The following is a 14,920-nucleotide window of genomic DNA, read 5'->3' as shown; positions in this document are numbered from 1 at the left end:
CACAACACGTTCAATCAACAAAATGGGAAACCTTTCCTCTCATAAACCCACCCTCTTCCTTACCCGTGACTAGATAGGAAGAAAACAAAGAAAAAGTGTCATGAGGGTGCAGAGAGACAAAAATCAAGAAATAGAAAAAAGGGGGAGAAGAAATTCATTCAAACCAATACGTTTTAAATGAAGTTTCTAATACTATTGTATTTTATGCCTATGAATGCCATTTCCCCCTTCATTGTAACATCCAATAGTTCTTCTGTCCCAAGTTTCCATATCCAGTTACAGGAAAATATATTTTGCAGTAACAGCAGCCTTTAGAATCCAGTAGAATATGGGTCAGAAGCCGAAAGACAGACCCAAATAGGTGTACCACATTTTCTTTCCAGTATTTTACAAGTTCAAGTTTAATAGACAAAAATTTTTGAAAACCCAAAAAAAGTCAGTACAACCCCACCCCACCCCTAATTTTGAGTTATTAAACTTGAACCCGAAAAATACGCCTGCCACTGAATTTCATGTGGGTCTTGGAGGCAGATGCAGAACTGAACAGCTATTGCATGTTCAGAGCCAGGCACAGAGTTGAATGGCTAGGTCCAGCTGAGCATTCCACTGCAGGCTCAGCCTGGCCAGGTCCAGCTTTATACGGGTGGCCCTGCCTCAGAAGCTCCATCTATGAAGCTTTCAACTGTGGTCTTGGTGTGGCCAGGTCCAGCATTGAATGGCGCCTGCCACCTCCAAACTCCACGTGGGCTTTGGGGGTGAAGCATTTTTCAGGATCTGATTTTTCAGCTTCCTTTTAATGCTGCTTTTTTCATACGGGGATGATTTGAATGACATCCAAATTTATGTGCTTTGGTAGCAAACCTGTGAATGAATAGAAAATACATGGCCCCAGCTTCCCCCCCCCCCCCCCGTGGTGGTAAGATAATTAAAAGCTCAACATTTAACAGACTGAACTATCAGTTGCAGAGGTAGGTTTTTACTTACTACACACTAGTTTCATTTGATTTGTTACATAACAATTGAGATTATAACATGTGGATTGTCACAATAGAAGTTATGCCATGAACGACAACAAAAAAATTCCATCTGATATCAGTTTAATTTTTTTAAAAAAAAGCTTACTGATGATTACCCTAATGTGGCTAAAACCACTTTTGATTGTTTAAATATTTTAGTAGGAATAAAGCAATAGCGTCCGCTAAAAAAAAAAACCCCTAGAAAAGTTACATGATCATAAAATACAACAGCATATATATATGTATATATATAAAAGAGGGATGGAAATAGTTTTGAAGGCAGCAAATAAAGTTCAGCCAGGTATGAATGGCCTAATTAGGAATGAGTTATAAATCAGCCAAAAGATGTATGAAGTACTGGGCACAATTAGTTCCCATGATGGACACAGTAACCGTGTGCAGGAAATTTCCAAAGGCTTTGTAGACCTGCCACTTCCTCCTCCTACCTCCAGGGGCACTGTGTGAAGAGGCAAACAGGTTGTTGTTGAGCCTGTGGAAATCCCTGTGGATCAGATATTGTGTTCGTAGAAGGAAAAAATAGTGTCCACTGAATGTTTCTGTAAAAGAAGAAAGGATTCAAAGTGCAGGTGCTCCATTTGTCATTCAACATATCATTCAGTAAATTATTACATTATACATTGTTCATCTATATAATAAAGTGACAGTGTTTTCATTGAGACTTTCAAACATTCAGTTACATTTTCTTGCAGATTTTTTCTGATTACATTCCAGCTAATAACAGTGCTTAAATTAACAATAATGCAGTACATCTATGAAGGCTTGATCTACAATACATTAGATTTCGTGGTAATGCTTAGGTTTTCTATATTTCTCAAAATGACACTTTAGAATGAGGAGATGCATGAAAATATGAGTTTAAAACCCTTTCAATTCTCTTCCGAAGTTTAAAAAGCAAGCCATTACTTATGAATTGTTTAGGTCAGAACACTGGTATTGTCTAGGCAGGTCCATGGCAGTATCTCTGAAGAATGTATTTTTAAAAAAGCATTAGGAATCACTAGCATCTTAAAAAAATTATATAAAGAGACATCCGCCAGGGATGCTGCACAGAACTAACGTATGAACCCTAAACAAGTTGACAGCACCCCTTTCTACCTTCCTCTTAACCCAGCACTCTTATAGGCACATGGGCTTCAGAGCACCCAGGGAGTTTCCTTGCCTGAAAGGACTTCTGCTTTCCCATTCACTTCAACGAAGGGAGCAGTTGTGTGCAAACAGAAGGGATATCAACAACAGTCCTGCCTCAACAGAATGGGGAAGACTGTGAAGAGGAGCTCCACGTGTACACTGCAGCACCTATTGAGCAGAACCTGTGGTGTTCAGAGCTTCTTCCAGTTTTACTCCGTATTCTAAGACTTCAGACCTGTTTTTAAAAGCATACACAAACATTCACCTCTACAGTTAGAACTGAATTTTCACCAATTATCAATTGATAGGAAGGCTAATTATACAAGACATCACTGACACTGCCCCTGCCCCCAAGCATATATAGTGGCTACAAGCATTCTGGTAATATTTTCCACAGAGAAAAAAATGCCCATATTTCAAGATAAGCATGGATTTACACTCCAACAAGTTTACATCAGTGTGATCTACCATGTTTTGAAAATATCAGTACCTGTGCCTGGCAGCAATAAATACATAATAAAAACCTAAACTTTTTTTTAAAAAAACCTCCGACTTAGCCTGACATGGCAGAGATCTCATAGTCACTTGCAGAGGTTATGGGTTTCCCCATCATCCTTACATTTTTCGCATTAGTAATCCGTGCCATCATACATACTGGTTTATCAAAGTACCGGACAAGGGCTGATTCAGTCAAGAGGGAAGCCAAAAACTGCTCAAAGGTGATGGCCCAGTCTCTGTCAATGCTAGCACTCCCTGGCAGAGAAGTGGAATTGTTGCTTCGCACCAAAACAGTGTCTTCACCTATGTCTTCGCAGTGTAGCTTGTCCTCCTCATGAGAACCCGCACTTAGGACAGAATAGGAAGACATAGAACTGTCGTCTTTAGTGTCATCATCAGAAATAAGCATGGAAGAGCCAGCTCCATTGTCCCTAGGAGAAGAATCTTCCAGCTTAATGTCTTCCATCTGGGTGCCATCACCACAGATGTTTTCTTCATCATCAGCAAGGAAGCCACCTTGGAAAGGATCACGTTGCACAAGATGATACTGCTGGTTATCCTTCTTCTGGAGTAGTGCATTTTGTGTGGCTTTACTGCTGCTCTCAGACTCTTTTACAGGCTGCACACTGAATAGTTTGCCGACCTCACCGATCTCCAACAGCAGACTTGTCACAGCAGCAGTAGCATGGTAAAGATCTTGCTCATTGGGGTCTTCACTGAACATATTATACATTGTCTTACACAATTCAATAAACTGCCCCTAGACGCAAAAGAGAAGCACAATGCTAGCGAAAAGTAAGGAAACAAAATATAGTTCTGCAGCTTTATATGTTGATTGATTGTCAGCCAGATGCTGTCTCAGAAGATCTGGCCAAATGTTTGGAAGCTGGAGTGGGATGGTTGAAACCGAGCTGGCAGAAAATGAACCCATAGAAGCTGGAGGTCCTGTGGTTGGGTCAGAGAGGTCTGGATCAGGGATTTCAGCTTCCCATTAGTGATGAAGTACAGCTATCACCAGTTTCCTTCATCAAGAACTGAGGTGTGATTCAGATGCCTCCCTTTTGTTGGCCTAAATCACAAATACAGCTAAGGCAGCTTTTTTCATCTCTACAAAGCCCAGCAGTTGGCTGGCTCCTTATCTGTCCCACAATGATGTTGCAATAGTCATCTCCAGACAAGACTCTGCAACTTGCTCTGTGCAGGGCTACCCTTGAGACTGCTCTAGCAACAGCAACAGTCTAGAATGCAGTGACACAGTCTTTATGGGAGTGCACATAAAACCTGTGCTCTGCTAGCTGCACTGCTCCAGATTGAATACCAGATCAAGTTCAAGGTTTTGATACTCACCTTTGAAGCCCTACACAATCTGGGACCTGTATCTATGGGACTGTCTCTCCTGGCCCCCCCCCCCCCCCCCAAAGCATTATACTCTGAGGGAAACAAGTTGTGGGTGCTTTCTGTGCCCCAAATCACATGGTTGTCCTCAACCAGGGCCAGGGCCTTTTTAACTCTGGCCTCAGCCTGGTGCAACACTCTGACAAGTGAGGCCCATACCCTGTGGGACCTAAACCAAATCCAGTTCTGCAGTGCTTGTAAAAGAGATGTTCCCCCAAGCCTATGGCTAAGAAAAAATATGGTCAAACAGATTAGCTGGCCTACCCTCACTTCCTCCCATCCTTCCTTCCTTTGCCTCCCTTTAAAAAATACCTCCCCTCAAGAGACAAAGAACTTCAGCAAGCACTGAGTGTTTGTAGATAGATATACCCATTAATAACCAGCCAGTACAGCTTGTCAAAGTTAGTCCATAATTAAAAAATGAATCTAGAGGATTAAAATAGCATGTATTGGTCAGCCCGACACAAACTAATTGCTCTCAGACAGACAAAATACTAAACAGTAACATTAAAAAAGAATAGGAAAAATTCAGAGCTGTGAGAAAGCTTAGGAGCAGGAGGCGGAGGAATTGGTTACTGTGAAAGAGAGTCTGCTACACAGGGCATATGCTCTAGATCTTACAGTAGTAGCAGTAGTAATATTTTAGTTGCTGTGCCTCTCTGCATCTGAGGAGGCAAATGGCTTACAACTTACAGAAGACCAAGTGTTGGATATAGGGTTTGAAAGTGCTTGGTCCAGAGGGAAGGCTGCTTACAATCTACCTCTGTAAGATTATCCTTGCTGGATCAGGACGTAAAAAAGTCATGATACAAACCTACAGCTGAAGAAAATATCAAAAACTTGTTTAAGAGCCAGCAACACTCACCTGATTTAATTTGGGCAACTCCTTCGCATTCTTTGCTTTGGATTTATTCTCTTGGCTCCACATTCTAAGGTAATTTCTGTTGTCTTGAGAATTTTTCTTACCTATATCAATTGTCCACAGAAAACAGAAAAGGAAAATGATGTAATTTCTACTTCCTTCAAATATATTTTCCCCATCACATTAGAGAACGAGATAAACCCCCGCAAATTTAAAGAAGACTAACAGGCAGAAGACAGAATTGTGTGATTTCTAATGGAACAGAGGAAGGAAAGCCTCCTCGGGAATCTGAACCTGCTCATTTTAACCCTTTGACTGTCTCAAAATTACAGGTGCTCTTAAAACTAGATAAGAGCAAAATGGGGCACAAGAAGTGCTTGGCTTATTTCCCCCTTGCTACAACCTGGGTTCCGGATCCCCCTGTTCCCCTTAGTGGCCCTATTAAGATGAAAAGCATACCTTTCTCAGTTTTCACACTCACACTAACAAACCCTTCATCTGATCCATGTTTGTTCTTGCTGTCTACGCCGACAACTAACAATATTCAGAAAAGCAAAATTAATATTCAGAAAAGCAAAATTATCATCATTTCAGAAACATCTGTCTGTACACAATGAAAATTATCTGTGACCATAAGGTTGAAAAAGCTGATGTTAGGCTCTCTGAGACAAGTACTACCAGCTGCTGACAACCACCTGAAAGCTCCATTGAAAGCTGACCTCCATGTTCTACGTTCAGGTTGTTTAAAACAGCAGCTCCAGCTGGTCAACTGAAGCCACAGAAATTCATGTCTGCTTTTCACTTTCCCTGTACTTAACCATATCTGCAGCTATAAAAGGTGAAGCAGCATGTAACCCTTCCTAGTATAAATCAGACTACAATAGGGAAATTTTGACACTGTATATATTAGAAGAAAAAATGGTTTTTAAGCCCTGCTTTTTTCCACTGAAGTGAGTCTCAACGTGGGTTTCCCACCCCACAACAGGCACCTTGTGAAGATGGTGAGGCTGAATTAGTTCTGAGAGAACTGTGACTAGTCCAAGGTCACCCAGCAGAGTGGAAAAATGGGGAATCATAAGTGGTTCTCCAGATTAGAGTCTATCATTCTTCACCACTGTGAAGAATGATAGACTAATCTGGAGAACTAACTCATTGAGTAGTCTGAATTTTTTTATGTAGGAAGTCCATCTGTTCTTTGTAATCTATGTCTTGAGCAGGTTATAACGTCTATAAGCCACATCTGAGGAGAAAATGGTAAGTATCCCTTTTGTAATACTGTTAATGTCAATGTTTTACAAAACTTCTAATGGAGGCACTGCACTAGCAACTAGAACCTAAGTTCCCTTCTCCATGTTTCTATTCCTGTGACATGGGGAGGAAAGGAGGCTCCAAAGGTTATTTGAAGACTATCAAGACTATAATGGGTCGAACTCTTTAGAAATTTAGTGTTCCCAGCTACCTCCCTGGCCTTACTAGGAGCATTTGTGATCACAGCGAACATAGCCTATATTTGTTGTTACAGGAAACTCCAACATCACAAATGTTTTTTTATTAAAATAATCAAATTTATGCTGTTGTTAATGATAGCTGAAGCTAACTATATTTTATTTTTGGATACAGAAGTGCTTAGATACTTTTCTAGTGTTTTGTGAAAAGTAAAAGTTAATAAATCTGAAATAAAGCCACATACCATGTGTACACTCTGGTGTGATGTCTTCAAAGAAGTACTGAGTTGCTTCAAAAGCAGAATCTGGTTCTTCCTGGTCAGAGGATGGATCTAAGCAAAGTAGAATCAAGTATCAGTATGCATCAGAAAGACAGTTAAATCCACCTGGATTCAGTTATATACCCACTTGAGAGTTTACAAACACAACAATATTTTTATAGGTCAAGAATAGATTAATAATGGGCATCATTGCATTAAAAACGTTATATAGACAAACATTCTTAGACATTTGTTATATAGGAACCATGGGCGTCTATTTAAAACACTTAAAAACAACCCTTGCAAGTGTGTGTAACCATGCCATCTGGACTATTACAGAATTTCATATCAAGAACTAAATTGCAGCCCCTGATGACAAGTAGGCTCTCTAGTAGATCCCACAAAGGAAATGTCTTCCCATAAAATTGGGCCACCAATTAATAATACATTTTGTTTTAAATATTAGTAATTAGGTACCTACAATTTATTTATTTGATTTTTTTGTCGCCATTTATCCAAAGGGTCTCGTGGCGACTTACAACATTAAAGCAGTATAAATAAGTTAAAAGCAACAGATAACAAATATAAAAATGTAAAAAATAACACACTAAACTATTAAAAGATGTAGCTTGATGCTACAATAACTAGATACTGCAAAATTACTTTTCTAGCACTGGGAAAACTACTGGTGCTGCAAATATACACACGGGCAAATGTGCTACACACAATCCTCCTGATATGCAGGATCACCATTTATTCTGGAAAGGGGATGCAGGGATCACATGGAACATCCTGATACATGCTTGAGGCAGAAACATCCATGCATCATACATTTCAGAAGAAATGGCAACAACACGTATTGGGAGGATCTCAGTTAGTGTGTATGCCCCATGCCCACTGTCACAGCACCAGGAAGGTAATGACTGCTTGTGGCACATATTCTTGTAACATAAACATATATCCATGCACAGGATCAGTGTAGCTATTCCCCACTCACCCCTTCATTTTGTAGGGACAGAACCCTCCTGGCGGCAGCAGACCAAGAAAATAACACGTGCCCCACTAAGACGTCTTAGTCTAATTTGAAAATACCTACAGTAGCCCTCTTACTCACCAGGCAAAACATGCATTTTATACAGCAGCTTCAACTTCTCAGTAAGATCCCCATGACATGCAGCACCTAGAAAAGGTTACAGCCACTGTATCAGAATCACTAACTGGTGACATGTGTGCAACACATATAATCCAAACATCAAGAAGTTAATCAACATCAATGAAGATCATGCCCCATGTCCCTTAAACCTTTTACAAAATTGTTTTCAACACTAGTTTTTATTATTTAGAGGTTGCGTTGCTGCTGTTTATTGCTGCTGTTAATTGCTGGTGGTTTTATTGTTCATATGAGTTTATATTATTGGGTATCATTTGACATTGTAGTCCATCTTAAAGGCCTCTGGGGCAGAAAAAATAGCTTTAAAAAATAAAGATATTAGCCCAACACAGTATTTCCATAAATGTGAATAGCAGACTGGGGGGAAAAATCTATCTATGCTTTAACCAGAAAGAAAAAAAAGGCAATAAAGAAGTAATTAACTGATGTTATGTGGTCTCACAATATAATTTAGGATTCCATTACTCTTTTTCTATCTCACATATTTTAAATCCATAATAACACTTCTAAGAATTAAAAAAAATGGTACCTGCTATGATTTAAATATTTGTCACAACTGCATATTTGTTATTTATTTGCAATATTTCAGCCTATTGGCCGCTACAAAAAAAGCCATTGCTTTGATCTTGAACTGAAACTCATTTAGGAAAAACACTACATTTTTCATTCCAAGCACAGCTATACATTTTAGGAATATACAAGTAATCTTTTTATTTTCATATTTAGTTCATTTTAGTTTTAAAAAATATTATTTTGATTTTTTATGATGAGATTTAAGGAATTAAATTAGTTTTTGATTTCTACTTGTCTTGATGGAAAATAACCAGAAATGTTTCTTCTTTTGTTTTCTGTTCAGTGGTGAGAACATTCTTAGCAACTGTGCCCCTCATTTATGGAATGTTCCATCGCAAACTTTAGATGGATTTAGATATCTATTTTATATGAAATTAAAGTTATGGCTTAGAGAGCAAGTACAGGAACGTATAAGAACATGGACAGGTGAGTAAGCCCCCACCCCCGGCATTTTCATGGTTTTATTTGTTTGATCTGTTCAAGTTCAATTGCTCAAGAGGAGTGTGTATTTTTTTCAAACAAAAATGGAACAAACATGCATGAATGTCACATTAATTAGATAAACGGGACATTTGTTGGGGAAAAAAGGTTCAGGAAAACTTGTTCATCAGATAACTTCTGGCATACAATGTTAAGTTTCAGCAACAAAATCCATGGACACTCTGGCCCTGAATCTAATTCAAATGATACCAGGTTTAAGAATCAAGTCTCTTAATACACCTCAAGTGTTTTCCTTCTTGAAAAAGTAAAGTGCTTCCAATATCCTCACTCAGGGAAGAAATATATGGATAATTTCTTAATATTCAAAAACAGCAGAGTCACTGTAACTGACAAATGGCAACAGTGATTTTCTCTTTGTAATAGATTAGAAAAAGATATAGTTGAATTTTGGAGCACAATATTAATCCAATGACCCAGTGTGTTGCAGTGGTTAAGAGTGGAAGACTCTAATGGGGGGGGGGTGTCAAGTTCAGTTTCCCACTCCTCTACACGAGGCTTGTTGGGTGACCTTGGGACACTCACAGTTTTCTTAAAATACTCTGCCTACAGGGAGGTAGGCAATGGCAAGCCACTTCTGATTGTTCTCTTGCCTTGAAAACCCTGTGATTTGACAGCCCCTTTCCACTACATTCATCCAGTCACAATCAGATATTATATGAAAGCAAATCTGATAGATACAATTACATCAATGTGTTCAGAACACAAAAACAACCTTTTAAAATGCAAAATCCTTAAATAAAACTTCATGCCAAACCACAGATTTCAGCATTAAGGGATAAAGAAGAAGAAGAGTTTGGATTTATATCCCGCCTTTCTCTCCTGTAGGAGACTCAAAGGGGCTTACAATCTCCTTGCCCTTCCCCCTTCACAACAAATACCCTGTGAGGTAGGTGGGGCTGAGAGAGCTCTGAGAAGCTGCAACTAGCCCAAGGTCACCCAGCTGGCGTGTGTGGGAGTGTACAGGCTAATCTGATTTCCCCAGATAAGCCTCCACAGCTCAAGCGGCAGAGCTGGGAATCAAACCCGGTTCCTCCAGATTAGATACATGAGCTCTTAGCCTCCTATGCCACTGCTGCTCTAAAGAGAAAGACTTGGCCGTGGCAGACCATGCATGTAAGGTATGGGTTCTTTTAAAAGCTCATGCCATGCATTCTCCTTACTCAGCCCAGAAACAAATTCCCGGAAGTTGATTAACGAATCTCCATTTTCATCCAGTAGTCGGAACAAACGTGCAGCCAAAACGTCAGAGTGAGTTCCACAGGCCCAAGGAAAAAGGAGCGCAAACATTCCCTTGAATTGCTCAAAGTCAATGCGATATTGTTCTAAATAGGGTAAACTTGGGTCATGGCGGTCAATGGCATTGCTGGTGCCTCCCCAGTAGCAGCTTGTCAGATGCTCAGCCTGAAGAAAAGCAGGGCAAATGCAGTTAATTGTATTACAAACTTTGTATCAATTTCAGCATCCTCATCCATCATTTATGCTACATCTCCAGTGAGTCTTAAAGCTGCTTTGACCCAGAGGACCACTTGATACTTTTCACACACCTTGAAACCACAGTGGGTATAAGAAGTGCTGTGTAGGGGGATTCTGCCCGTTTTTCCACTGAGAAAGTAGGAGAACAGGCCCTTTTGACCATTAAAAAGGTTACAACATGGATCACCAGATTTGTATGGAGACAAACCACAAGTGTTACTTGGGATGTTATTGTATATATTGTTATACTTGGTATTGTAAGTTACCTTGATCTTAAAGGAAAGGTGGGGTATAAACCCTCTATGTAGCACACCCATACAGAAGGACTGCAGCTAATGTTTTCCAGTTATAGAATCCCATCTGTGATGAACAGCTGCAGATATACACCTTTAGACTTTCCAAACCATAGTCCAGGAGCATGGTGAGTGTGCAGGTCTATGACATGCCAGCACTCCTGCCACTGCCAAGCAGTAGTCAAGGGAGAGATAGCCAGCTATAGAAATGTCTGTGCAGAACCTGCACGGATAGATATTATGAATGTTTGCACCTGTACAGGCTGTCAGATATTCTTATTCTACTGAGGGGTGGATTTAAAGAGGGTTGAGTCTCCAAATTCAATGTGATAAACAAAGGGAGTCTTCCTAAGCACGTCTAATCAAAAGAAAGTCCTATGTTGTTTAATGGTCTTACTCCAGAAGAATGTGTCCTCAAAATGGCAGCCCTAGGCTCTTTGGTTTCAACTATTCCCTTCTCTACAATTGTACAGCCTGATTCACCATTGAAATGATGGTGATTCTGCAAAAAAAAAAGTTAAGAGTGGAAGTTTTTTATTTGGTCAATTATGAATATGAAAATGATTGATACCTGGGAATTAAATGGTCACTTTTGTTCCCCACAGCACTACATCCACTTCAATTTGGCATGGCACAACATCACATAATACACTTATCATCATATGAAATAATTGTTCCTTCTGTATAGGTCAAAGTGGTTTCTGCCCACTTATTTAAGCCCAGTTATGAATTCTACTCTTTTCAACAAATATTTTTATTTGCTTTTGATGGTAACAAACGATATACTGCAATACCAGTGGACAAATTGGGAACTGAACAAGTATCTCAGATTTACCTTGAAAAGGGCATAGAGTTCCTCCAACTCATCTATAGTAAAAGAGGTTTCAGTCACTATGGTCCGTACCTTGCAAAATATAAAAGCACAAAGAGTTTGGACACATGGAAAAGACCTGCACTTCAAAACTCATTAGAAAAGTCTTCCAAAAGCTTACCACATTGCGTTTCATAGTGTCTTCAAGTGTCTGGATCACCTTCAGTCTCTGCTTGAATCTCATTTGTTCAATCAAATCTGCTCGTATGCTTCCAAATTTCTAAGAGGAAAAATGTTGTTCAGTGTTGATACAAAACCTTAAAATATAGCCTTGTTTATGCCTTCTATGTTCTCTAGCGAATAATTTTATATTGGATAAAAGCAGTATCTTTGCACTTTGTATCTGGCTATTATTGGCCTCACTCTTGTTGGATTAAAGAAGGCGAGTTTTCTAGCTATGCCCAGTGGAAGAGAGATTTAGAAAAAGTGCAAATTTTGGAATGCGATGCCAGGATTTGATGCATCTAAGCACCATAGGAAACTGGCGAGATTACAGGTTTACCTGTGTGCTAAAACTGGATTATAGTCAATGTTATTTGGTTTCAGCTAGCATTTTTGTATTGTGTCGTGAACACATAATACAAATGGTATAGAAAATAGAAGAGCTGTTCACATTGCATTTGTTTGTCAGTGAAAATTGGTATTAGTAAAGATTATAACATATTTGTTGAGCAAGCATGTTTATCAGAAGCAGAAATTTACATGATTTCAGAAACTGGCATAATATCTCCAATAATCAGGGAAATCACAATTAGCCAACAATTCATAATTGTTCTAGTCACATGAATGCTGCACATAATTAATTTAAGTTGCCTATTATCTTGAATACATAATTAATTCATCTTGCATGTGCTCATGCGTTCATGTCTTAAACTTAACCCTGCCTTCAAAGATGCTTCTAAATAAAACAGACAGCACAAGATATGACACAACTACTCCCTTTCAGTTGTGTTGATATTATTACACAGCTTTCAGCATGAAATGAGAAAGACAAGAGGAAAAGCATCTGAAATAACTGACAATACTTTCACATGCTACTACACATTTTGACCTAACATTTTTCTGGAAAAAATGTGCTTTTTTACACAAGATAAATGAGATGTACAAGTAGTACAACACAGAAATAAGTAATGGCCTCATATAACAATGTCACCTGTGTCCATAAATGCATCTTCCCCACCTCTGGGATCTAGTCACTCTCTTCTTGTGGCAAACAGAATGTGCATAATGTATGGAGGTAGAGGCCTAGGAGTGAGATTCACTCTAGAACACCCATCTTGAGACAACTTGCCAAAGAACTGCAGAAACAACCCTTGTAGCAATCTTTCAACTCATTGCTGCTGACATCTTTGTTATATTACCTCATAGGAAGTTCTAATCAGTCTGAAGATATCCACTTCAGGATGAGACCCAACATCATCACTGAGCAATGAATGAAGGTGAGGAATTGGTGGTAAAGTGCTGTCCTTATTGGTCACACTGTCCAAATACCTGTGGTAAGAATGAGAAATCAAATGAAACACAGCCAGGCACACTTGGTGTGTAACCATAGCCCAAGTTCAAAAGTACTGTACATGCCACTTCTCCCCAACAGTTCTATGTTTAAAAAATCCAGACCATCCGGAGACTCAATATTTAAATTGTGAATCACTCCTCCCAAGAGCACACAGCACTTCATATACATTATCTCCAACATTCTTACAAGAACCTTGCAATGCACATGTTTACTATTATGCACATATTCCATGTAGGAGTTGGCTAGAGATTGTGGCTTGCCTGTGTCTACCTACTGGGAGGAGACAACGAAAGAGAATTGGGTGGAATCTATGGATGGAATTTAAGAGGGAACAGAAATTAAATTAAGGCACAGAAATAGGGCTGGAAGATATGCAAAAAATTATCCAGTGTGACTCTTTACTGAATCTACAACATCTAACACTGCTTTTGATCAGGTGGTCATAGTATATCATTCTTTCCTACTTCTACCATGTGGACATTACTACTTTCTCTGAGTGCTGAAATGTCCATTAGATACAAGCAACACAGAGACTTAACTGTAATTCACACACTTTGCAAGTGTGAGCCAGTTCTTAGCATCTCCAAATAAAAGCCACTGCAAGTCAAAGTTGACAATGCTATGCAGGAATGAATACGCTTTACTCAGTATAAGATGGCTCCTTACAATGAAATCAGACAATATTGTGCCACAGTGCTAGTAGGGGGCCAATTAGTAAGACAGAACCAGACGAGTCTGGTTCTGGAATTCTTCATTCAAAGGCTTTCTCTTTATCAAAAGGGAAGTCTTTTGACAATTCAACATGACTAATCTAAAGGGGAAAATGCAGCATACTTGGCAAGGACACTAACACATTTACTCTAACAAGGCATTTCAGGAATAACAAAGCTTTCAGTACCTTCCGAGCACTGTCATAGCTTCTCCATCATCTTTACAATTCAGCAGCTTGTCCACATTAGCATCCAGCACAGCCAGCGCTAACTGGAATATCACCTTTATGCCTTCACAGAAGAAACAGTCCACAACCACCACAGCACTTTCAAAGGGCATTACACTAAGAAAGAGTGTGAGGAACCAGGAAAGAGAGATGGTGGAGATGACCCCCAAGTCCTGCATACAGTCATAGAGTTGTGGAACATAATCCCGTGCCAGCTCTTCAAACACACCTTGATCAACCAGAGCACCTGCAAGACACAGTATTGGACAAAAGTGAAATATGAGCTGATGTCCATTTATGAACATATAACCTAAACCGAATGCAAGTTTCTTGACAGTCAGAAACAATTATTTTGTTCATTAAGCTATCATCATTTTAGGTAGTCCTTTTGAGTTCTCCTGCCTTCTGAGGTGAAGGAGGTTATCAGAAAAAATAACAGTTGAGATCTAGTCAGCTTTTAAATTCAATTGCACACTATTCTCCTTCTTAAGACAGTCACATGGCTTTTGTCAATAAAGGTCCCCATGATTTCCAACACAGACTTTTGATGGTCCAAGGAGACCTGTCCTTTTTTCACCAACAAAGAAGCTGGCTAGAGTCAATCCAAGACTTTTCAGTGGTCTCTCACCCATATCCACACATTCCTGGCCCTGTACTTGGTGCCACTGCTAAATAACTTTCAGCATCTAGTCAAGGTTCTTATTTCCACTTGTCTTTAATGGATTGATTTTTTGTTCCTTTCTGATAATCCTTCTGTCTCATTATGATGTCGCTTTTTGAGTTGCTTTATATGGTTTTTCTGTCTTCTAGGTAAATGCTAGTAATTCTATTGAAAATCACCTTGGGCTTATATATGCGGACAAGCTGAATACAAATACTGCATTTTAAACACAAATAATAAATATTTAACATACAAAACTTACTATGTCATTGGGAACAACTTCTAGTACCGTCAACTGG

The 14,920-nt window shown here is 39.3% G+C and overlaps 1 protein-coding gene across 1 annotated transcript in view; it reads right to left on the bottom strand.

Annotated features, from left to right (window-relative positions):
- Positions 1–960: 960 nt before the first annotated feature.
- The window catches only part of TBC1D9 (TBC1 domain family member 9), a 54,712-nt gene continuing 40,752 nt past the window's right edge, over positions 961–14,920 (bottom strand). Inside the window, exons 12-21 of the mRNA XM_048509391.1 lie at positions 13,922–14,207; positions 12,869–12,998; positions 11,629–11,727; positions 11,472–11,540; positions 10,031–10,271; positions 7,740–7,805; positions 6,611–6,697; positions 5,380–5,454; positions 4,924–5,024; positions 961–3,423 (exon numbers count right to left, since the gene is read on the bottom strand). Of these exons, the coding sequence (XP_048365348.1) occupies positions 2,719–3,423; positions 4,924–5,024; positions 5,380–5,454; positions 6,611–6,697; positions 7,740–7,805; positions 10,031–10,271; positions 11,472–11,540; positions 11,629–11,727; positions 12,869–12,998; positions 13,922–14,207 (1,859 nt within the window). The 3' untranslated portion in view covers positions 961–2,718. The remainder of the gene's footprint in view (positions 3,424–4,923; positions 5,025–5,379; positions 5,455–6,610; positions 6,698–7,739; positions 7,806–10,030; positions 10,272–11,471; positions 11,541–11,628; positions 11,728–12,868; positions 12,999–13,921; positions 14,208–14,920) is intronic.

The sequence above is a fragment of the Sphaerodactylus townsendi genome, linkage group LG10 (assembly GCF_021028975.2).
Source record: "Sphaerodactylus townsendi isolate TG3544 linkage group LG10, MPM_Stown_v2.3, whole genome shotgun sequence".
NCBI classification, from domain to species: Eukaryota; Metazoa; Chordata; class Lepidosauria; order Squamata; family Sphaerodactylidae; genus Sphaerodactylus; species Sphaerodactylus townsendi.
This window is presented reverse-complemented; position numbering and strand designations above follow the sequence as displayed.